The sequence below is a fragment of the Stegostoma tigrinum genome, chromosome 1 (assembly GCF_030684315.1).
Source record: "Stegostoma tigrinum isolate sSteTig4 chromosome 1, sSteTig4.hap1, whole genome shotgun sequence".
Taxonomy (NCBI): domain Eukaryota; kingdom Metazoa; phylum Chordata; class Chondrichthyes; order Orectolobiformes; family Stegostomatidae; genus Stegostoma; species Stegostoma tigrinum.
Window position 1 is genome coordinate 176,261,422 of NC_081354.1, and position 25,915 is coordinate 176,287,336.

General features: G+C 45.6%; 1 protein-coding gene and 1 long non-coding RNA gene across 2 annotated transcripts in view; one reads left to right on the plus strand and one right to left on the minus strand.

The window, feature by feature from the left end:
* LOC125460011 (histone-lysine N-methyltransferase Smyd1-like) overlaps positions 1 to 2,996 on the minus strand; it is a 64,911-nt gene extending 61,915 nt beyond the window's left edge. The window contains exon 1 of the mRNA XM_048547037.2: positions 2,733 to 2,996. Within this exon, the coding sequence (XP_048402994.1) occupies positions 2,733 to 2,869 (137 nt within the window). The 5' untranslated portion in view covers positions 2,870 to 2,996. The remainder of the gene's footprint in view (positions 1 to 2,732) is intronic.
* A 19,207-nt stretch (positions 2,997 to 22,203) lies between these two features.
* Positions 22,204 to 23,718, plus strand: LOC132210441 (uncharacterized). Its single transcript, XR_009446563.1, has 3 exons — positions 22,204 to 22,251; positions 23,068 to 23,179; positions 23,315 to 23,718. It is a non-coding gene; the product is annotated as an uncharacterized LOC132210441 (long non-coding RNA).
* Positions 23,719 to 25,915: the final 2,197 nt, after the last annotated feature.

Consider the following 25,915-nt stretch of genomic DNA (forward strand, 5'->3'; position numbering starts at 1 on the left):
TGGGATATAGTGTCACAGGGCCATAGAGTCCTACAGCATGGAGAAAGGCCCTTCAGCCCAAACTGGTCCATGCCGACCAAAATATCCATCCACGCTAACCCCATTTCCATGCACTTGACCCATATCTTTCTCATCCTTTCCTTTCAATGTATTCATCCAAATGCCTTTTAAATGTTGTTAATGTACCTGCCTCAACCACTTCCACTGGCAGCTCATTCCATATGTGTACCACCCTCTGTGTAAAAAAGTTGCCCCTCAGGTTCCAAAGTATTCTTTCCCCTCTTACCTTCAACTGATGCCCTGTAATCCTCGATTCCCCAACCCTGGAAAAAAGACTGAGTGCATTCACCCTAAACCATGACTCTCGTGATCTTATACACTTTTATAAGATCACCCTTCAGACTCCTACGCTCTAAAGAAACAAATCCTAGCCTGTCCAACCTCTCCCAATAACTCAGTCCCTTGACTCCTGGTAACATCCTTGTAAATTTCTTCCGTACTCTTTCCAGTTTAATAACATCCTTCCTATAGCAAGGTGACCAAAACTGAACACCATACTCCAAGTGCAACTGCACCAAGATCCAGAGCAACTACATCATAACTTCCCAACTTTTGAAAGGGTTGATAAGTCCATTGCTTGTTCTGCAGACTCTGTCACAGATAGGAAAGGTGAGACAAATGGGCTATTTACTTTCACTCTCTGATGTCTTGACTTGACCTCTGTACATCCCCAGTGAAGTCTCAATGTGGTTTATGTCTTCCCAAATGTTCCCTCTCAGGCTGAGTGCAAACCAGGGTTTCCTAAGAGTCAACCAGGATGTTTTATCTTTTCAGGACATTGCAACAAACATTTCTGCTTTCCCCCAGGAGAGACACACCTGATGCAAACCATATTGAGCAGAGCAGTTATGTGGGATTGAAGTACTGTGGACTTTGGGAATCAGAAATAAAAACAGAAAGTGGCAGAGAAACACAGCAGGCCTGGCAGCATCTCTGAAGAGAGAAACATTTCAAATCCAGTGATTCTTCCTCAGAATTGAAGAGGGCTGGAAAATAATGCTTTTTATGCTGTTGACAAAGGTGGACGGGGGGTGAGGGGAACAGATCATGAGAATGCCTGGAGCAAAAGGCAAAGTGAATTCTAATGGCCACAAAGGAGAGATCTGGATTCAAAATAGATGTGAATAGTAGGAAATAGCTCAGCTGTACTGAGAGCAAACCCATGCCCCCCTCCCCATGCATTGGTAGAATTGTGACAGTGGAACTGTCCCCTCTTCTTTCTTACCGTTCGGGGTCCCAAGCACATCTTACAGGTGAGGCAGCAGTTTTCTTGTACTTTTTCTTTCAATCCAGCCTTCTGTACTCATTGCTCACCATGCAGTTTCCTTCACATTGTGAATCCAAATGCAGACTGTGTAACCACTTCGCATTTCTCCCTAAGTCTCCAACAGCACTACATATAAACATTCCACCATTGATCATTTTATGATTCTATCAGGGAAAAGGCAGAGGAATGGCAATAGGTGACTTGTTTTTGTTGTGATCTATCTTAGACATGATCGATTGAAAGGCCTCCTTCGGAAGTTCCACAAATCCGTGATTCTAAATCCTTTGTCGAGTATGCTAAGTCAAAGCAACAAGACAGACACAAGAACAAAGCAAAAACTCCATCACTCTGACAAGTGACTCACTTCCCACTCATTCAGTGCACTCTATAACTTACAAGGCTCAAGTTGGGATTAGATTGACATAGTGAACGGGATATCTGAAACATTAAACCATCCTGGACGGAATGTGATCCACTTGATCGGGAGATCTGCCACTGGATGAATCTCCCGGCAGGTTACGGTAACAGCAGCCACTTTCTAGCCGCATTTCGAATGTCATGTCCCAGTCTACAGTCTCGGCCACACTGAGAAGGATAAGAGTACCAGGATTGGAGGGACAGCGTCACCTGCAAGTTCTCCTCAATATCAAGATCATCCTGACCTGAATTTAAGCGCCACTTCTGGAACACTACGAGGTTCAAACCCTGCAGTTTCACATCAAATACCGACATTGGAGCTTTAGCAAGGCAAGGATTAAAAAGTTAAATAGAAATGCTTGTCATCACCTTCCCAAGCAACTAGGAAAGGCCAACTAAAAAAATGAGGTTTTGTCAATTTTCCTCCATTTTAATAACAACCACTTCAAAAACAGCCCTGATTGGTTTCTATGAAATAAATGACAGTTCCCACTTTGAATGCTGGCAAATAGGGTTTGGTCAGATTGGGATATCTGGCCAAAGTGGACAAGTCAGACCAAAGGATCTGTTTCTGTGCTGTTTGACTCTGGGTTCTGAACCTTTCTCCCTAAAGAAATACCTTTGGCCTGAAAACCCCCAAATGGAAAGAACTGAGCCAAGTAACTCCCTGTAGCAACGTAAAATGATCCCATATGATTGTCCCACCAGCTCATGGTGAAGCTAGATCATTGTCAACTGGAAGACTGTAGTATCCAGTGGAATTAAAGACAACAGTTTTCGGGCATTCCTTGCAGAATTCAGTCAATGAAGACAAGGAACTCAATCAATTAAACAGTCAATAGGAAATGAAATGTCGAAGAAGCGCTGCTGTATTAAAATCAAATGTAAATAAAAACTCTTATCCAACACCTGAACTTGATTCTATAACTTGCATTCTGGAGCAATGTAAGGTGACTTTGTAGGAAGACAAGTAGACAGACGTACTTACTTGTCAAACACAACCGCAGCATACGCTGGCTCAGCAAAGACCACATCCCCACTCAGAAGATCTTGCTTGGCCTTCAGCCCCCTGCCCTTGCCATCTGCATCGAAGATTTCTACTTTATCCATGTCACCGACCGTCATTGAGAGAATGAGCAAGAGCCCAGCACTACGAGCTTTAACCTTGGCCACTAATCTTCAGCTAATCTTGACACGTTCAGGCAGTCAAAAGTGAGCTCTATAAATGGTCTGACTCATCCAGCCTGTACCAAGTCAAAAAATGGTGAGGAGAGTTGAGGGGGGGGGGGGAGCGTCGGCTTTGTGGATGAAAATAGCAAGAACACCCACCTGGTGAAACACGATGCCTAGGTTAATTCAGACAAACTATTGTACATTCCTTTAACTCCTGACGATGATTCAGAATAGTTAGTCATAGCTCATTTCAAAGAAAAAGGAAAATTTTTGGTCAGGTATTACAACAATCCTGCAACATTACATGTGTAATGTCTCTATCCCCTTGAGAAATGAGCTGGGTGCAGCCAGTGGATTTATTTTTGGAAAACAGATGCCATTGTCCGTCAAAGTGTGACAGCTGAAGAGGAGTTGCCATTACTTGTGAGACTCGCTAAAAGATATCAGCGTGTTATCAGTCTCTTGAATTTCTGCACACTGAACAGTAGACTCTGGCACTGGCCTAAAGCATTAGTGAATGCAAAGGCACGAGAATGTTTCATGGAAGGCTCCAGAAACCTGACAAAGGTTAAGCGATTGAAAGGGGCATGTTAGAAGGGTAGTGCTGGTTACCCAATCCAACAATAAATTAAGCTTATCTGAACACTAAGCTAAATGAAATAAATATGGGCTGAATCTTACCTTTTCTTCAGGCAAAGTGTCATTTTTGTTGACTTGCACAGAGAGTTTCACTTTGCAAAGCCTAAAGAGTATTCTCATGTTACAGTTTCCAAACTCACCCCATTGACGATTTACCACATTCCAATAGTTTCCCTCTTGTCTGATACTGACCTCGTTCTCCCACTCGCTGTAACTGAAAGTGCTTATCACTGACCTTGTATTGGTACCACTTTTAAAAGGTCATTGTTCACCTGGTCAAGCATTTGGTGACATTCAGCCTGGCATGGGAGAGAAGGGAATTTGGTGCCTGCTTTGTGGGCAGGGGCTTGGAGCTCCACCGGAGAGAGTGATGCAAGGTTAGGACTACCCCTTCGCCAAGATTGACAGAGTAGGGCACATCACTAAAGTCTGCCAGCCTAAGGCACATATTTACCACCCAGGTCAATGCAATTGCAGGCATCTGGCTGGAAGGAAGACAGCACCGCTAGAAGAAGGTCAATGACCTCCCCACTCTGCCAGGAAGACTACCACCACCTTCACTCTGCTACCTTACTCTCACTCTATCTCTGCCACTATACCCTCTTCCTACCATACCAGTCTCAGTATTGTGTGAAGCATCTTTCCTCACTCATTCTCACCCACCCAATTCCCTCACACCATGGCCTCTGGGTTGCCTATTCACTCACTCAGGCCACTTTTTTTTCTTTATTCATTCATGGGATGACGGCAACACTGGCCAGTTAGCATTTATTGTCCATCCTTAATTGCCCAGAGGGCTGTTAAGAGTCAACTACATTGCTGTGGGTCTGGAGTTACATGTAGGCCAGACCAGGTAAGGATGGCAGTCTCCTTCCCTCAGGGACATTACTGAATGGGTTTTTCTGAAAGAAATATGATGAAATACACAAAGTGAGTTTAATGAATCTAAATTACATAGAACATACAACAGTACTGGCCCTTCAGCCCACGATGTTGTACCGACCTATTATTCTACTCTGAGAGCAAAACTGCCCTGCATCAGGGTTTTTCTGACAATCGACAATGGATTCACGATCATCATTAGACTCTTAATTCCAGATATTTATTGAATTCAATCTCCACCTGCCACGGCGGGATTCAAACCTGGCTCCCCAAGACATTATCTGGTTCCTTGGATTAACAGTCCAGTGATAGTACCACTAACCCATCATTTCTAGCATCAGCTTCTGACCACCTGCTCCAAAACTACCAGTTCTGCCTCCTACCTTAATCTCATTCAAACCCTCCCTTTCTCTCATTCCAGGAGAAAATAGTCCATGATGTGGGGAGAATGAACCAGATGGGTGCTGTGCTGCTTGACATTCAGCCCCTCAGCTACAAAGAGGTGAATGGCCATCCCAGTTGGCCAAATGACCATGTCCAAGCTCCTGAGGTGACATCAAGGGCTGTTCTTGACCAGCTGTAACAGCACCCCATGGCTGAAGAGGTTCTTACCTTGATAACAAAGTGTGGGGCTGGATGAACACAACAGGCCAAGCAGCATCTTAGGAGCACAAATGCTGATGTTTCGGGCTAGCCTCTGGAGCCTTCGAGTAAAGTCTATTTTCTTGCTGCGCGTGTGGTGTATTTTCTATGTACAGTGCTGACATATGATGCAGGTGTGAGATTGACTCAGTATAGTGCCACACAGTAACATGCCCAACCCCTGGTCTGACGAACTGCTGACCACCATAACAGAATGTCGGGCTTTGTGTCTGCACAAGAAGGCAAGTCAAGGTAGAAATATGATCTATCCCTTCATTCTGCCTGAAGGAGCATAGGGAAAAGAGGCATGGTAAACCTGAGGATGTTGTAAACATCTAAGCAAAGTGAGTGAATGCTGAGACAGCATGTGAGGATCCCCAAGATGCAAAACGTTCCAACCCCTTATCGATGCCTATTCCCCCACACCAAGTCTATCATGCGCAGCACTGCAATGATTGATGCATTCCAGAATGGAGCTTACTGCGAATGGGTCGGAGGTGTGGCATGAGATTGCAGAAAGACTGATATGGTCTTGGCTGCCAATGTCCGTGGGCATAGAATGTGTGCGGCCACTGTCCATGGAGACCGCAGTGAGACTTTGGTGCTTGGTTTCTGGAGGCTGAAGCAGTGGGCTGGGATTGCCAGGCACCCACTTAGAAACTTTTTCTAGAAACTTTTTCTTTGTTGAGTATTTCTGCAACTGGTTTCCATTTGGAGGGTGGTAGACAGAAGTCTGCAGATAAACAAGGTGTACTTACACATAAGTGAGGTTGAGGCTGAGCAATCATTCCTATTAATAGGCCTCTCACCTCTCACTGGCGGGAATGTTCTTTCCACATCTGGAACTCAGTTGGAAAATTTGAATTGTTGATTCCGAATGAAAGCCCCCATTCAACATCTCACTCAGTCCTTCCAAATTAGTCATCATCATTCATGGCATGGGAAGATCCCACCCAATTTTATAGTTGGAAGAAGGTTGATTCATGAAAGAGGCAAAGAGAGAATAGTCAAAACTTAATGCAAAGAAATATGATGAAATACACAAAGTGAGTTTAATGAATCTAAATTACATAGAATATACAACAGTACTGGCCCTTCAGCCCACGATGTTGTACCGACCTATTATTCTATTCTGAGAGCGAAACTACCCTGCATATCCTACATTTTACTAACATCCAGACATAATGGGAACTGCAGATGCTGGAGAATCTGAGACAACAAAGTGTGAAGCTGGATGAACACAGCAGGCCAAGCAGCATCTCAGGAGCACAAAAGCTGACCTTTCGAGCCTAGACCCCTCTCTGATGAAGGGTCTAGGCCCGAAACGTCAACTTTCGTGCTCCTAAGGTGCTACTTGGCCTGCTGTGTTCATCCAGCTTCACACTTTGTTGTCTCTTTTACTATCATCCATGTGCATATCCAAGAGTTGCTTTAATGACCCTAATGTATCTCACTCTACTACGACTACCGGCAGTGCATTCCACACTCCCACCACTCTCTGTGTAAAGAACCTACCTCTCATATCTCCCCTACGCCTTCCTCCAATCTCCTTAAAATAATGCCCCCTCATAATAGTCATTTCCATTCTCGGGAAATGTCTCTGGCTATCCACTTTATCTATGCCTCTCATCATCTTGTACAATTCACCTCTCATCCTTCTTCGCTCCAATGTAAAATGCCCTAGCTCCCTTAACCTTTCCTCATAAGGCTGCCCTCCAATCCAGGCAGCATCTTGGTAAATCTCCTCTGCACCCTCTCTAAAGCTTCCACATCTTTCCAATATTGAGGTGATCAGAACTGAACACAATATTCCAAGTGTGGTCTAACCAGGGTTTTATAGACCTGCAGCATAACCTCGCGGCTCTTAAACTCATTTCCCCTGTCGATGAAAGCCAACACACCATATGCTTTCTTTACAACACTATCAACATGGGTAGCAACTTTGAGGGATCTATGGATGTGGGCCCCGAGGTTCCTCTGTTCCTCCGCACTGCCGAGAATCCTGCCATTAACCCTGTATTCTGCATTCAAATTTGACCTTCCAAAACGAATCACTTCACACTTTTCTGAGTTGAAATCCATCTGTCACTTCTATGCCCAGCTCTGAATCCTATCAAAGTCCCTTTGCAACCTGCAACAACTCTCCACGCTGACCACAACTCCACCAACCTTCATGTCACGGAAAATTTACTAACCCACCCTTCTACTTCCTCATCCAAGTCATTTATAAAGATCACAAAAAGCAGACGTCACAGAACAGATCCCTGCAGAACATCACTGGTCACCAAGGCACAGGCTGAATACTTTCCATCTACTACCACCCTCTGCCTTCTATTGGACAGCCAATTCTGTATCCAGACAGCCAAATTTTCCTGAATCCAATGCCTCCTTGCTTTCTGAATATGGGTCAAATACAGGAAAATGGTAGTAGAATAGTTAGATGGCTGTGTTTACCCTTTGCAGGTACCATGAGCTGAAGGGCCTCTTTCTATCCTAGTAGATGTCTCTGACCCTACTGTTATTAGAAGGAGGAGTAGGCACACAAGAGGGTGCTGAAAGCCCAGGCTCAATTATGAAAAAAAAGTCTCACCAACTAACATTGTACTGTCAGGAATTACGTTTCATGTTATTAAATGGACAGAGATAGAGATAATTACTTCCATTGGCTGGAAGGTCAAAGACTGGACAACTTGAGGTTAGGACTGGATGCAGACCTTTCAGGGATGAAAGTCAAATGCACCCGTACATACAAATGGTCGTGAACGTTTGGGTTTATTGTGAATGACAAATGTAAGATTGATAGATTACTGTTAAAGAAGTTCAGAGGTCAAATGGGGAAACGGGCAAGTATGAGAAGCTACCTCATTAGGCATGAGATTGCTGGAAGGCAGTACCTCGGGGTATATTTAGGGTTAAATGGCTTACTTCTGTTCCTATGCTCTAATGTTCCTCTGACTCTCGGCCTTATAATAGTTGCAAAGAATGCAAAAGGGAAAGTACCCAGTTTAAATCACTATGACCTCAGCAGAACAACTGCAACTGAACCTACAGTGGGAGGTCCTCTTCTAAATGTATCTAAAAGGAAAAACAGAGCATTGCTTGACCCACCACAGATTAAAAATCAGAGCAACATAGTCGTGTCTAAGGCTTGGCACTATGTTTTAGAAAGAATGTGAATGCTGTACGCAGAGTCCAGTAGAAATTTTCTGGAATAGTACAAGACATATAATTAGTTACTGACATTAGAAAAACTGGGTTTGCTCTCCTTAATATGAACGTGGGACATAAAATAGGTCTTCAATGTAATAAAACATTTTTTAAGGTAGTATCAGAGATAATGGGAACTGCAGATGCTGGAGAATCCAAGATAATAAAATGTGAGGCTGGATAAACACAGCAGGCCCAGCAGCATCTCAGGAGCACAAAAGCTGACGTTTCGGGCCTAGACCCTTCATCAGAGAGGGGGATGGGATGAGGGTTCTGGAATAAATAGGGAGAGAGGGGGAGGCGGACCGAAGATGGAGAGAAAAGAAGATAGGTGGAGAGGAGAGTATAGGTGGGGAGGTAGGGAGGGGATAGTTCAGTCCAGGGAAGATGGACAGGTCAAGGAGGTGGGATGAGGTTAGTAGGTAGATGGGGGTGCGGCTTGGGGTGGGAGGAAGGGATGGGTGAGAGGAAGAACAAGCCAGGGAGGCAGACACAGGTTGGACTGGTTTTGGGATGCAGTGGGTGGAGGGGAAGAGCTGGGCTGGTTGTGTGGTGCTGTGGGGGGAGGGGATGAACTGGGCTGGTTTAGGGATGCAGTAGGGGAAGGGGAGATTTTGAAACTGGTGAAGTCCACATTGATACCATTGGGCTGCAGGGTTCCCAGGCGGAATATGAGTTGCTGTTCCTGCAACCTACGGGTGGCATCATTGTGGCACTGCAGGAGGCCCATGATGGACATGTCATCTAAAGAATGGGAGGGGGAGTTGAAAAGGTTTGTGACTGGGAGGTGCAGTTGTTTGTTGCGAACTGAGCGGAGGTGTTCTGCAAAGCGGTCCCCAAGCCTCCGCTTGGTTTCCCCAATGTAGAGGAAGCCACACCGGGTACAGTGGATGCAGTATACCACATTGGCAGATGTGCAGGTGAACCTCTGCTTAATGTGGAAAGTCATCTTGGGGCCTGGGATAGGGGCGAGGGAGGAGGTGTGGGGGCAAGTGTAGCATTTCCTGCGGTTGCAGGTGAAGGTGCCGGGTGTGGTGGGGTTGGAGGGCAGTGTGGAGCGAACAAGGGAGTCACGGAGAGAGTGGTCTCTCCGGAAAGCAGACAAGGGTGCGGATGGAAAAATGTCTTGGGTGGTGGGGTCGGATTGTAGATGGCGAAAGTATCGGAGGATGATGCGTTGTATCCGGAGGTTAGTGGGGTGGTGTGTGAGAACGAGGGGGATCCTCTTAGGGCGGTTGTGGCGGGGTCGGGGTGTGAGGGATGTGTTGCGGGAGATGCGGGAGACGCGGTCAAGGGCGTTCTTGATCACTGTGGGGGGAAAGTTGCGGTCCTTGAAGAACTCGGACATCTGGGATGTGCAGGAGTGGAATGTCTTATCGTGGGAGCAGATGCGGCGGAGGCGGAAGAATTGGGAATAGGGGATGGAATTTTTGCAGGAGGGTGGGTGGGAGGAGGTGTATTCTAGGTAGCTGTGAGAGTCGGTGGGCTTGAAATGGACATCAGTTACAAGCTGGTTGCCTGAGATGGAGACTGAGAGGTCCAGGAAGGTGAAGAATGTGCTGGAGATGGCCCAGGTGAACTGAAGTTTGGGGTGGAAGGTGTTGGTGAAGTGGATGAATTGTTCGAGCTCCTCTGGGGAGCAAGAGGCGGCGCCGATACAGTCATTAATGTACCGGAGGAAGAGGTGGGGTTTGGGGCCTGTGTAGGTGCGGAAGAGGGACTGTTCCACGTAACCTACAAAGAGGCAGGCAAAGCTGGGGCCCATGCGGGTGCCCATGGCCACCCCCTTAGTCTGTAGGAAGTGGGAGGAGTCAAAAGAGAAGTTGTTGAGGGTGAGGACGAGTTCAGCTAGGCGGATGAGGGTGTCGGTGGAGGGGGACTGGTCGGGCCTGCGGGACAGGAAGAAGCAGAGGGCCTTGAGGCCATCTGCCAGCGGAATGCAGGTGTATACGGACTGGACGTCCATGGTGAAGATGAGGTGTTGAGGGCCAGGGAATTGGAAGTCCTGGAGGAGGTGGAGGGCGTGGGTGGTGTCACGAACGTAGGTAGGGAGATCCTGGACCAAAGGGGAGAAAATGGAGTCCAGGTAGGTGGAGATGAGTTCGGTGGGGCAGGAGCAGGCTGAGACGATGGGTCAACCAGGGCAGGCAGGTTTGTGGATTTTGGGAAGGAGATAGAAACGGGCCGTGCGGTGTTGGGGAACAATGAGGTTGGAGGCTGTGGGTGGGAGGTGCCCTGAAGTGATGAGGTCATGAATGGTGTTGGAGATGATGGTTTGGTGCTCGGGTGTGGGGTCATGATCGAGGGGGCAGTAGGAGGTGGTGTCGGAGTGTTGGCGTTTGGCCTCGGCGATGTAGTGGTCAGTGCCCCATACTACCACTGCGCCACCCTTGTCTGCGGCTTCGATGGTGAGGTTGGGGTTGGAGCGGAGGGAGCAGAGGGCTGCCCGTTCTGCAGGGGAGAGGTTGGAGTGGGTGAGAGGGGTGGAGAGGTTGAGGCGGTTAATGTCTCGACAGCAGTTAGAGATGAAGAGGTCGAGGGAGGGTAGGAGGCCTGGGGGTGGTGTCCAGGAGGAGGACTTATGTTGGAAGCGGGTGAAGGGGTCAGTGGAGGGAGGGTTGGGCTCCCGGTTGAAGAAGTAGGCGTGAAGGCGAAGGCGGAGGAAAAACCGCATCCCTAAACCAGCCCAGTTCATCCCCTCCCCCCACAGCACCACACAACCAGCCCAGCTCTTCCTCTCCACCCACTGCATCCCAAAACCAGTCCAACCTGTGTCTGCCTCCCTAACTTGTTCTTCCTCTCACCCATCCCTTCCTCCCACCCCAAGCCGCACCCCCATCTACCTACTAACCTCATCCCACCTCCTTGACCTGTCCGTCTTCCCTGGACTGACCTATCCCCTCCCTACCTCCCCACCTATACTCTCCTCTCCACCTATCTTCTTTTCTCTCCATCTTCGGTCCGCCTCCCCCTCTCTCCCTATTTATTCCAGAACCCTCACCCCATCCCCCTCTCTGATGAAGGGTCTAGGCCCGAAACGTCAGCTTTTCTGCTCCTGAGATGCTGCTGGGCCTGCTGTGTTCATCCAGCCTCACATTTTATTATTTTTTAAGGTAAATTGGGAGACTTTGAGAGGAGGAGTTGTAAATTTGGACCAGGAGGCACTCAAGATTTTTTATGGGATGAGAGAAGTCAGAAAACATGCAAGCGACCCATGGAAAGATTTTAAGAAAATCATATTTGTTAGTCTCCAGTCCAGAAATTTAGAAAGCAGGAGAGCTGATTTTTATCAGCGACACAAGAAAGTCATAGCTTTATTTTAGTTCATTAACCAAACAGGGAACACAGTATTTGAATAGGTTGATTTTTCCTCTATTCATTCATGGGATGAGGGTACCACTGGCTAGAGCAGGATTTATTGCCCATTCCTAATTGCCCAGAGGGTAGGTTAAGAGTCACATGTAGGCCAGACCAGGTAAGGATGGCACGTTCCATCCCTAAAGGCCATTAGTGAACTGGATGGAATTTTCTGACAATCATCAGTGGATTCTTAATTTCAGATATTTATTGGATACAAATTCCACCATCTACCATGGTGGGATTTGAACCTGGGTCCCCAGAATGTTATCTGGGTTTCTGCATTAACAGCCCAGCAATAATACTGGTAGGCCATCACACCACCATCACCATCCACACACCGCCACTTCCCCCCACAACATTCCACCTCCCCCACCTTCGCCAAATGCTCCATAATGTTCTCCAGTTCACACACTTGTGCGTTCTAACATCATTCCTTAACCACGAAAGCTCCAAAAACCAGAAATGATGAGGTCCCATGTATTCTCGACTGGAGAGGTTACTGTAAAGTATTTATTTGTGAAGAATCACAAAGTGATTTGCAACCATTGAGCTGTTATTGAAGGGTGGGGGTTGGTTAGGTCAGCGACTGGATGGCTGGTTTGCAATGCAGAATAACACCAGCAGCATGGGTTCAGTTCCTAACACTGGCTGAGGTGACCATAAAGGAATTCCTTTCTCTGGCTCTCTCCTCATCTGTGGTGTGGCAACCCTCAAGTTAAATCACTATCAGTTTCCTCTCTCTCATGAGACAGCAGCCCTACAGTCAAGTAAAGCTACAGAGACTTTATCTTACTTTGAAAGGGAGTCACAGTGCAAAGCATTGGACAATTTTTCTTTGAAAAATCAACTTATTGATGCAACTTATAGCCAAGTCAGTGCCTGTTGCTAACTTTTACCAGGTTTGATACTGTATATCTCTGAGTCAGATCAGAGTTAACATGGTATGAATATCACTATGATATCACCATTTAAATTAAACTCCTAAACCTACATAACAACACCAGAAATAGGAGCTGGAGTGGGCCATCTCGCCCATCCAGTCTGACCTGCCATTCAACAAGATTATGGCTGACCTTTTCCGGGACTCAGCCCCACTTACCCGCCAGCTCACCATAACCCTTAATTCTGTTACTGTTCAAAAATTTATCTTTACCTTAAAAATATTCAATGAGATAGCCTCAACTGCTTCACTGGGCAAGGAATTCCACAGATTCACATCCCTTTGAGTGAAGAAGTTCCTCCTCAATTCAGTCCTGAATCTGTTTCCCCTTATTTTGAGGCTTTGCCGCCTAGCTCTAGTTTCACTGGCCAGTGGAAACAACCTCCCTGCTTCTATCCTATCTATTCCCTTCATAATTTTATGTTTCTATAAGTTCTCCTCATCATTCTTCGAAATTCCGATCTGTATAGTCCCAGTCAACTGAGAACCTCTGAGGCAAGTGACATTTTCATGCTTGAATTAAAGTAGGCATAGAGTTCATCAAACCTGAATTCATGAAGGGAAAGAACTGTACAGGATAAGGCCGAAAATGTTCAATTAAAACATGGAGGTGCATGTCTAATTCATGATGGTTCTCTAACAATCAGTTGTTTATCGGTGACTGATGAACTATGTGTGTTGAGGTTGTAACTTTGTTTCAAATACTTATGCCATGTTATAAGCTATAAAGCACACATTACCATGTGCCATGTGTATACAATTTTGTGACCGTGCCTGTCCACATTTCTGCTTTGAGTTTGCAAGCTGCATGCACAGAAATCAGTTGGTTCTAATACTGTTTGCTTTACAATTGGTTTTAAATGGAGTTAACCCATGGAGTTTTTGTTTAGTTTACTCCTGGGATGTGGGCATCACTGACAAGGCCAGCCCATCCTTAGTTGCCCCAGAGGGCAGTTAGAAATGGGTATGAATAGCTATGATGATAGCCCTAAAGGAAGTGTTTGTTTTGCACTGTCTATACTTCATGCCCATTTACTAGGCATTTAATTTAAGTCTTTTTATAGCATTATAACATTATAGGTCTACAAAATCATGAGGGGTAGAGACAGGGTGGATAGCAAAAAGCTTTTTCCCAGAGTGGGGGACTCAATTACTAGGGGTCATGAGTTCAAAGTGAGAAGAGGAAAGTTTAGGGGAGATATGCGTGGAAAGTTCTTTACGCAGAGGGTGGTGGGCGCCTGGAACGCATTGCCAGCGGAGGTGGTAGAGGCAGGCACGATAGCGTCTTTTAAGATGTATCTGGGCAGGTACATGGATGGGCTGGGAGCAAATGGACACAGACCGTTAGAAAATAGATGACAGGTTAGACAGAGGATCTTGATCGGCGCAGGCTTGGAGGGCCGAAGGGCCTGTTCCTGTGCTGTACGTTTCTTTGTTTCATTGTTCCAAAGAGCTTTTACATTGTTTCCGGACCAAGGTTATACAGGAACACGTGAGGCTGGGCAACATTCCAACAAGAAGTATTGATCTATTAGAATAGAGGAAGGGCTAGACAGTGCTCACTCACTCCCCAGGCTCTTACATGTATCTCACTACATCATGTTCCTCTGAGAGGGCAGCCGATAATTGCAGCCTCTGAGCATCCCAGGTACTGCTCTACATCACAGAATTGCAGAAATGCTACGGCAGAAGGAAACCATTCAGTCCATCATGCCTGCACTGGTTCTCACTACCAAGTGCCATACGCCTACATTTTCCCAATATGCTTGCACAGTTTTTCTATCAATGTAATCACCCAATGATCTCTTGAACGCTTCAATCGAACCTGCCTCCTCCATGTTTCCAGGCAGTGAATTCTGCACCCTAATTAATCTCTGAGCGAAAAAGTTTTTTTTCTCACTTCACGCTTGCTTCAGTTCTAAATCACTTTGAATCTATGCCCAATCATTCTTGTTTTTTATTTATGAGCAAGAAATTTCTCCTAAATCCAGCTTGCTCACAATTTTGAAAACCTCTATCAGATCTCCCCTCAGCCTTTTTCACTCCAAGAAGAACAGTCCAACTTCTTCGATCCAGTTTCACAATAGAAGTTTCTTCATCCCTGGAACCATTTTTGGAAACAAATTCTAACACATGATATGTGCAATCAGTGCCTTAAAGGATGGCTATAATAGAAGCAAGATCAATCAGAGGCCTTGTCAAAGAGAATTGCAATGCATTAGTGTGATAGAAAATGTTGGTGCCATTCTTGGTTCTATGTAACATTGATGCTGATGCACCCAAAGCGATTTCATTCTTTCTTTAAAAATGTCCCAAATGAATGGCAGATGCTGGAAATATGAAAAAAAAACAGAAATTGGTGGAAAATCTCGGCAGATTTGGAAGGGCATCACAGCGACATCAATGAGGTGGACACAGCAGTGAGAAGTGCGACTCTGATGTTGGTGGGTCTGGCACAGCTGGGGGTGAGGTGGTGGCAGAGGGAAATCTGCCCAAAGGCAAAGATGGCACCCGAGGATCGGGGACTTCTATGCTGGTTGGGTCTGGTGTAGACAGCGGTGAGGCGGTGACTGAGGGTTGGCAGTGCAGGTATCGATAAAGGTGAGGAGCTGGGTCAGGTTGATGGACTCTCTTCAAGCGATGTCTTTCTTTATTTCGATTTTTCCTTATTCTTAAATTATTCAATATGGTGCCATTTTGAGGTGAAAAATAAGAACTTCTCACTATAATTTATTGTAATCTTACTGTAAATACACGTGGCGATAAAATCAAAATCCAAAATCAAATTAGAATCCTGAACTAGGGCTCCCTTTGTGCTTCAGATTCTCCATTTAGAACATAGCCTACCGAAACACATAACCTCACACCTACTCCCATTGTATTCCATCTGCCACTTCTTTGGCCACTCTCTTAACCTCTCCAAATCCTTCTGCAGCCTCGCCACTTCCTCAACACCACCTGTCCCTCCACCTATCTTTGTGTCATTTGCAAACTTTGTCCCTCCACCTGTCTTTGTATCATTTGCAAACGTTGCAACAATGCATTAACTTTCTTCATCCCAATCGTTAATGTATAATGTGAATAGTTGTAATCCTCACTCACACGCACATATGGACACATAGACACACACAACACAGACGCGCACACACAGACGCGCACACACACACACACACACACACACACACACACACACACACACACACACATAGGCACGCGCACACATGAACACACACAGACACAGACACAGACACGCCCACACCAAACACACACACACACACACACACACACACACACACACACACACACACACACACACACGTACGCACACACTGACACACACACACAGGCACGCGCACACAGACACAGACACACACACGCGCGCGCACACATGAACACACACAGACACACACACACGCGCGCGCGCGCATGCTTGGACACATTTCACAGGACCTGAAAACTTACGCAGTGTGGAGCTGGAGGAACACAGCAGATCGGGCAGCATCAGAGGAACAGGAAAGCTGACATTTTGGGTCAGGACCCTTCATCAGGGCTGGGGAGGGGGAAGGGAGTTGGGAAATAAATAGAAAGAGGAGGGGTGAGACTGGGGAAGGTAGGTGGGATGGTGATATGTGGATGCTAGTAGGGAGTAAAGGGGAATGGTCAGTGAAGTGGGAGTGGCAGATAGGTGGGAGAGAAGATGAGCAGGTTGTGACAGATCAAGGAGTTGGCAATGAGAGGGAGGGATGAGGCGAGTTTAAAACTAGTGAATTCTATGTTCAGGCCATTGGGCTGTAGGCTCCTGAGGCAGAATATGAGGTGTTGCTCCCCCAGCTTCTGGGCAGTGTCATTATGATACTGGAGGAGGGCCAGGATGGACTTGTCACCCAGGGATTGGGAGGAGGAGTTAAAATGGTTAGCAACCCGAAGGTGTTGTTGATACTAGCATATGGAGTGCAGATACTCTGCAAATCGGTCACCGAGTCTGTGCTTGGTCTCATCTATTTGGAGAAGAGGCCACATTGGGAGCAACAAATAAAGTAGATCAGATTGGAGGATGTATAGGTGAACCCCTGCCTGATATGGAAAGTTTGTCCTGTGCCTTGAGTAGCGGTGAAGGGGGAGATGCAGGGGCAGGTGTTGCACCTTCTGCAGTTGCAGGAAAAGTACCAGGTGTGGTGGGGCTGGTGAGGAGTGTGGAGTGGATGAGGGAGATGCCGAGTAAGCGGCCCCCACAAAAAAGCTGATAGGAGTGGGGAGGGAAATTTTCCTTTGGTTGTGGGATCAGATTGTAGGTGGCAGAAGTGTGGAGGATCATGTGCTGGATATGGAGGTTGGTAGGGTAGTATGTGAGGGCCAGGGGGTACTTTGTCTTTAGCTTTGTTGGGGGGAGGGGATTTGAGGGCATAAGTGTAGGAAATGGATCAACTGAGGTAGGATGTTGCAGTCCTTGAAGTATGAGGTCATCTGGGATGTCTGGGAGTGGAACGCAGATGCAGCGGAGGAATTGGGAGTAGTGGATTGCATTCTTGCAGGAGGTTGGGTGAGAGTTGGTGTAGTCCAGGCAGCTGTGGGAGTCGGTGGGCTTGAAATAGATGTCAATGCTGAGGCGGCTAACAGAGATGGAGACAGAGAGGTCCAGGAAGGAGAGAGAGGTATCAGAGATGGTCCAGGTGAACTTGAGGTTGGGTAGGAAGGTGTTAGTAAAGTTGTTGAACTGTTCAAGCTCCACGTGGGAGCACGAGGTGACATTGATATAATAATCGATGTAGCAGAGGTAAAGGTGGGGGAGAGTGCCAGTGTAACAGAGGAGGAAGGACTGTTCCACGTATCCAACAAAGAGGCAGGCCCATACAGGTGTCCATAGCCATACTTTTAGTTTGTAGGAAGTGGGAGGAGTTGAAGGAGAAGTTGTTAAGGGTAAGGGCATGTTTGGTTAAATGGATGAGGGTGGGGGTGGAGGGGGACTGGTTGCACCTGCAGCAGAGGAAGAAGCGGAGGGCTTTTAGGCCATCCACATGGGGAAAGTGTACACAATTGGATGCCCATGGTGAAGATGAGGTGTTGGGGTCCAGGGAACTGGAAGTCTTGGAGGAGGTGGAGGGCACGGGTAGTGTACCAAACATAGAACATAGAATCCCTACACAGTGTGGATACAGGCCCTACAGTGTGGATACAGGCCCTACGGCCTGACAAGACCACACTGACCCTCAGAGTGTCCCACCTAGGCCCATCCCCCTAGTCTACACATCACCGATGGGCAATTTAGCATGGCCAAACTGGAGTACTCGGAGGAAACCCATGCAGACATGGGGAGAATGTGCAAACTCTACACAGACAGTCACCGGATGGTGGAACTGAACCCGGGTTCCTGGCACTGTGAGTCACCAGCGCTAACAACTGAGCCACCATGCCACCTTGACATGGTGAGTTCCTGGGCTAGAGGGGAAAAGACAGAGTTGAGGTACACAGAGATGGGGCTAGAGTAGGTGCTTGAAAGTTCAGCCCATTTTAAGTTTGTTTCATTTCTACCCTTCTAAAAATAAACTGCCATCCTTGTAGTGCTAATTCCAATTTGGCATTCAGAACTCAGAAACAGAAGCAGGACATTCAGCACTACGATGCTGCTGCACCATTTGATAAGATAATGGCTCAACTGGTTGTGATCCCCAGCTTCACTTTCCTGTTTGATCACCAACCCTATAACTTTTTGGCTTCCTTGTCTATCAAAAATCTGTCTAACTCAGCCTTGATTGAATTGAATAATGCAATTTCCACAACTTGTTGCAAAAGAGAATTCGCCAGAGTAAAAAATTTTGGAGTGATAAAGAAAATCACCTCATGTCCATCTTGAAAGAGAGATCTCTTAGTTTCATACAGTGTTCCCTTATTTTCAACATCCCCACATGAGGAAACATTATTTATAAATGGCAAACAGGGAATTCTGAATATGTTAGTCTGACATCAGTAGTAAGAGAATGTTTTGGGTCCGTTGGCCCTTCCTCAGAACTTCCTCACCAGGCCTGAAACATTAACTCTGTTTTCTCCTTCACAGATGCTGCCAGACCTGCTGAGCTTTTCCAGCAACCTTGTTTTTGTTCCTGATTTACAGCATCCGCAGCTCTTTGGGTTTTAACCACTGGATGTCTTTTAATAGAATCCTCAGAGTGTGGAAACAGGCCCTTCAGCCCAACAAGCCCACTCTGACCATTGGAGCACCTACCCAGACCCATTCCCTTATAACCAACCTAATCTACACATCCATGAACACTACGGGCAATTTAGCATGGCCAATCCACCTAACCCGCACGTCTTTGGACTCTGGGAGGAAACCGGAGCACCCGGAGGAAACCCGCGCAGACACAGGGAGAATGTGAAAACTCAGCACAGACAGTTCCCCAAGGGTGGAATCGAACCCGGGGTCCTGGCTCTGTGATGCAGCAGTGCTAACCACTGAGCCACCATGCTAGATTTACTTGGATTTTCAGAAGGCTTTCAAACAAGTCCTACATAACAGATCACTAAGTAAAATTAAAGTACATGGGAATGGGAGTAGCGTACTGAAATGGATAGAAAGCTGGATGACAGACAGCATTGGAATGAATGGGTCATTTTCCAATCAGCAACCAACTACTGCGTACCACAGGGACCTGTTCTTGGGCCCCAGCTATTCACAATCTATACCAATGATGTAGTCATAGAGGTCCTACAGCACGAAGACAGGCCCATTGGCCAAAACTGGCCCATGTTGGACAAAATGTCCATCCACGCTAACCACACTTCACTGCACTTGGCCCATATCCTTCTAAACCTTCCCTGTCTACTTACTTGTCCAAATGCCTTTTAAATGTTATTAATGTACCTGCCTCACCCACTTCTGGCAGCTCATTCCATATGCATACCACCCTCTGTGTAAAAAAAGTTGCCCCTCAAGTTACTGTGTATTCTTTCCCCCCTTACCTTTCCTGCTCCTCTGATGCTGCCTGGCCTGCTGTGTTTCTCCAGCTCCACACTGTGTTATCCCTGACTCCAGCATCGGCAGTTCTTACAATCACAGATGTTAAACTTACTGAACTATAATTCCCAGGTTTTTCTTTGCAGTCCTCCTTGAATAAGGGCACAACATTCACTACTCTCCAGTCTTCTGGGACCCCACCCGTAGCTAACAACGATGCAAATATATCAACCAGGGCCCCCGCAAATTCTTCTCTAGCCTCTTGCAGAGTTCTTGGATATATCTGATCAGCACCAGGAGATTTATCCATCCACATATACAATCATAGAGATGTACAGCACAGAAACAGACCCTTTAGTCCAACCTGTGCATGCTGACCAGATATCCTCGATGACTCTTGTCCCATTTGCCAGCATTTAGCTCATATTACTCTAAATGCTTCCTATTCATATACCCATCCAGATACTTTTTAAATGTTATAATTGTACCGGCCTCCATCTCTTCCTTTGGCAGCTCATTCCATATACACACCACCTTCTGTGTGAAAAAGTTGCCACTTAGGTCCCTTTTATATCTTTCCCCTCTCACCTTAAACCTACGCCGTCCAGTTTTTGACTCCATTACCCCAGGGAAAAGATCTTGTCTACTACCCCTCCCCATAGCCCTCATGATTTTATAAACTTCTATAAAGATCACCCCTTCTGTGTGCCAGGAAAAATAGCTCCAGCTTAATCAACATCTCTCTATAGCTCAAACCTTCCAACCCTGGCAACATCCTTGTAAATATTTTCTGAATCCTTTCAAGTTTCACAACATCCTTCTTATAGCAGAATGACCAGAATGGAACACAGTATTCCAAAAGTAGCCTGACTAATGTTCTGCATTGCCACAACATGAATATATTCTAATACTTCCAATACCTCCTCTACTGTGATCTGGACTGTCCCCAAGATATCACCACCAACTTCCCAAGTTCCCAAGTCTTCATGTCTTTCTCCACAGTAAACACAGAGGAGAAATATTCATTGAGAACCTTGCCCATCTCCTGTGGTTCCACACATACATGCCCACTTTGGTCCTTGAGGGATCCTATTCTCTCCTAGTCATTCTTTTTCTTTTAATATACTTAATGAATCTCTTTGGATTCGCCCTAATCTTCTCAGCCAAAGCTATCCTGTGACCCTTTTTCACCCTCCCGATTTCCTTCTTCAGTAAACTCCTGTATCCCCTATATACTTCCAGGGATTTCCCTTGATCCCAGCTGCCTCTAACTGAGCCATGCCTCCTCCTTTGCTCTGGTCAAAGCCTCAATATCTCTTGTCATCCAGGGCTCCCCACTCCTGCCAGCCTTGACCTTCGTCATCACAGGAATATAAAGATCTTGAACTCAAGCTATCACTCTTGGCAGTGGTCCGTTTGCCTGCAAATAAAATATTCCAATCAACCCCAGCAAGCTCCTGCCTAATTTCATCAAAATTTGCCTTGCCCCAAATTAGTACTTGAACCTATGGACTAGTTTTGTTCCTCTCCATAACTATTTTAAAATCAATAAAAATATGGCCACTGGTCCAAAAGTGCTCCCCCACTGTCACCTCAGTCACCTGTCCTGCCCTATTTCCCAAGAGTAGGTTGAGTTCTCTCTCTTCATGGGAAAACCAAATGTAATATCTCCACAAAATTGGGTGGGAGGGTGAGCTGTGAGGAGGATGCAGAGCTGCTTCAGTGTGATTTGGACAAACTGAGAGCATGAGCATGACACAAGTAGTATAATGTAGATGATGTGAGGTTATCCACTTTGGTAGCAAAAACACAAAGGCAGATTATTATCTGAATGGTGATAAATTGGGAATTGAGAAGATGCAACGAGACCTGGTTCCAAGAGTGTGCGGGCAAAGCAGAGACGGGGTACTTGATTAGACAGTCAGCCATGGTGGAGCAGGGGTCTTGAAGGGCTGAAAGGCCTCCTCCTGCTCTTATTTTCTGCAATTCTATCATCCCACTGTCTATCTCATCAAGTTCCACTCTTGCTTTCTACTGTTTAAATGGCCCCCTTGAATTTAAATGGATAACACAATCTGAATACAAGGGATGTATTTAAACCAATGTTTATGATCTATGGTACTTGTTTACTCTTGAATTATTTCAGGAACACATTACATGATGCAAATCTGATTGCATCTGTAACCTAGAGCAACGAACCATCCCCAGTGATTCATTAAAGATAACCCTTGATTCCCTGGAGTTCAAACTCTATCTCGCAGTAAATGAACAGCTATTTATCCACTTTCAACATCCCCCAAATCCTATGACATAGATGACATGAGTAATGCCTCTCCTCTCATCAAATAAATTCATCTAAAAAATATCTACAGGCGGAAGTTGACAATATTGGTGAATACCTCGGCAGATATTGGTTTGACTGGAAATTCTTAAATTCTTTTTTATAAATGATCAGTCCTACCATTTCACAGTTCACTGTTCTACAGGAACAGGTGTGACTGATGCAAAACAAAGAAGCTTTATTGAAGGGATTAATTCTGACTGTACTTGAATTTCATATTGGTTGGCATTCCTCCCATCTGAGAGAATGCTGCAGTTTGCAGGAAAACAACCATCTCATTGTACAGCTCCTCTCAGGTAGAACAGCTCAGAACACTGGTGAGAGGAAGAGAAAGGGGGAAGGGCTGGAAGGACACAGAGCTGCTGGAGGAGGTAAGGTTCATTCTCAAGGCCCCAAGAAAAGCATAAACCTAGAGAAAAGGCTTCAGCACTGAATTGTCAGAGAAAACAGGGTTTAACAACTGAGTTAAAAAAAGTGGAGAGTTGGATGAACATGGCAGGCTCTTAGGAGCACAAAAGCTGACATTTCGGGCCTAGAATTTAACAAGTGAGTGATGTGACCTGATGAGGCAATGAACTGAGATAACTAAGACTCAGCTGAGTCTAGCAGGAAATAAAACAGTAAGACCATGGTGGCAAATATAATTCAACACTCAGAAGCAGGAGTATCTAAGGAAGGATGCACTGGCCTTGGAGGGGGCCCAGAGGAGGTTCGCAAGCAAGATCCCATGAATGAAGGCCTTATCATATGAGGAGCGGTTGAAGACTCTGGGTCTCTATTCAATGGAGTTTAGAAGGACAAGGGAGGATCTGATTGAAACTCACAGAACACTGAAAAGCTTGGATAGGAGACAATGTTTCCACTGGTATTAGAGATGACGGCCTGGGGCCACAATCTCAGAGTGAAGGGATGACCCTTTAGGGCTGAGATGAGGAGGAAATCCTTCACCAGAGGGTAGTGGATCTTTGAAACCCATTGCTGCAGAGGGCTGTGGAGATCAAATCACTGAGTGTATTTAAGACAGAAATAGATTCTTGTTTAGTCAGGGAATCAAAGATTATGGGGAGAAGGCAGGAAAATGGGTTGAGAAACATACCAACCATGACTGAATGGCAAAGTAAACGTGATTAACCAAATAGCCTAATTCTGCTCCTATTTATTGTGGTCTCATGGACTTTATGATGCAGTTTGGCAGAAAGAGCGTGGAGAAACATTACAAAATAAAAGGTGCAACTTCAAAGTAGATGCAGGAACAGAGGGATCTGGAAATATACACTTGTGCATAAGTCATTGAGTGGGGTAAGTAATTTTGAAAAATTAGTCAATAAGGCACACGACATCCCAGACTTTATTACATAATATTTTAGTATTACAGAATTTAAGCATTGCTGAAAGCAGACAAAATGTTGAAATGTTTTTCCTTGCCCTTATCAGGACCAGGACACAAGAAACAGATTTGAAAAATAACGGACACGTACAAGATTCTTAAGGGGCTTGACAGATAAATGTTGACAGGATTTCTCCCCTCATGGAAGTCTCGGACCGGAGAACAAGTCCCAAAATTACAGGGGCACCAGTTTAACAGTGTGATGAGAAGGAATTTATACAGCTGCAAGTCTTTGGAATTCTGTGTCACAGAGAGCTGTGGAGAGAGTCCTTGTGTATATTTAAGGCTGAAATAGATTCTTGTTGATGAGGGAAAATAAGGAATATTGGGAAAGGCAAGAAAGTAGATTTGAGGAATGTCGGATCCTATTGAATAGTGGAGCAAATCTGAGGGGCTGAATGGCCTATTTCTGTTTCTATTTCTTCTAATCTTATTGTCTAAACAGCATGAAAAAGGGGTGTTGATTGGTTGGACCATTGTTGGCATGGAGATGCGATAAGAACAGTTAACTGTCAGTCTTAGTTCGCAGACTGTGGTTGGGTCCAATCAGCAAACTTTTCTCATCTTATATAAGAGATGGCTGGACAGGTGATGTATTGCTGCTGCAGTATGTAGGAGCTGCTGGACATCGGCATCATCAAGAGCAAACACATCTGTAGTAGGTGTTTGCAGCTCAAAGAACTTCGGATCCAAGTTGAGGTCCTGGAGTCTAAGCTGCAGACATTGTTCCATGTCAGGGAAGGGAAACATTATCTGGACAATTTGCTCCAGAGGGCAGTCACACCCCTCAACCTAGTTCATTCTAAACTGGTCTGTGATCAGGGGACAGCGGGTGTCCCTTCAAGCGAAGCAGGTATGAACACCCAGGGATAGCAATTGAGGAGCCTCAGACCTTGTAATTGCCTAGGGATTATGAGGTTCTTACAAACTTTGCAGAAGAGAGTGGGCACTGCAGGGACGATGTGTGAACTAACTATAGTGGTTTGATATAGGCAGCTAGTCAAGTAGTAGGGAGATATAGGAATGTAGAACAGTACAACTAAGGAACAGATGGTCCCGACCTGAAACATCAGCCTTCCTGCTCCTCTGATGCTGCCTGGCCTGCTGTGTTCCTCCAGCTCCACACTGTGTTATCCAACACACAGATGGTGTTCCCTGCAACCTGGAGTGAGAATCCCAAAAGCTATGTTGCCTGCCTGGTGCCAGAGTTAAGGAAATCTTTTTGGGGGGTGAGGAAAGGCTTGGAGAAGGAGGGGAGGGATGCCACTGCCATCATCCATATTGGTGCCAATGACATCGATCAATTTAGAAAGGAGATTTTGATAAAAAGTTTTGAGCATAAAGTCATAGAGTCACACAACCCATAAACAGACCCTTCGGTCCAACCAGTCGATGCCGACCATAATCCCAAACTAAACCAGTCCCACCTGCCTGCACTAAACCCGTATCCTTCCAAACCTTTCTTATTCTTGTACTTACCAAATGTCTTTTCAATGTTGTAACTGTAAGCGTGTCCATCACTTCCTCTGGAAGTTCATTCCACATGTTAACCACCCTTCGTGTAAAAGAAAATTGCCCCTCATGTCTTAATTAAATTTTTCTCCATTCACCTTAAAAATATGCCCCTCGTCTTGAAATCTCACATTATAGGGAAAACGTACCTTCCATTCACCTTATCCATAGCCCCCTTATTATTTTAAAAACCTCTGTAAGGTCTCCCCTCCATCTCCTATGCTCCAGTGAAACAATTCCCAGCTGATCCAGCCTCTGCATATAACCCAAATACTCCACTCAGGTAAGAGTAAGAAACAATACTGAAAAACAGAAACTCCAAGGTAATAATCTTTGGATTACCATCTGAGCCATTTGCAACCAGCATGGGATAAATAAGGTAGGGCAGTAAGGTTATCAAAGCACGAAATACGTTGCTCAAAGACTGGTGTGGGTGGAATGGGTTTCAGTTTGTGGGACAGTGCTGGTGCAAAAGGGAGCCGTTCCACTGGAATGGGCTTCACTTGAACCATCCTAAGACCAGTTTTCTGATGAATTGAATAACTAATGTTGTAGAGGGCACTTTAAAGTAATTAGAGAGGTGGAACATTTGGCTGAGGGGAAATGTAGGCTCACAAAGGATAGGATATGGCAGTATTAAGGGGGACTTGGTTGGAGTCAAACAGATTCTAGACAAGGCCTCACACCTAACATGCATTGTTTGAGCTAAAATGTAACCTCTTCTTTACACTGATAAAACTTTCAGTTCTCTCAGGACCATGACTTGAAAGGAATTTGTAGATTTACATATACATATTAATCAATTTAAACCTTCTAACCGATTAAAAATATAACAGCATCTCAGGTTTATTTAAATAAAAACTGAAAGAACTGCGGCTGCTGTAAATCAGGAACAAAAACAAATTTGCTTGAGAAGCCAAGCATCTGTGAAGGAAAAAACAGAGTTAATGTTTTGGGTCCGGTGACCCTTCCTCAGAATGGAAACAATAACTCTGTTTTTTTCCTTCACAGATGTTGCCAGACCTGCTGAGCTTCTCCAGCAACTTTGTTTTTTCGTCTCAGGTTTATTTAATACATCAGAGGTGTGACCCTTTGATGTTTAATAATAAATTTGTGGCTGACACTACCTCTGTCAC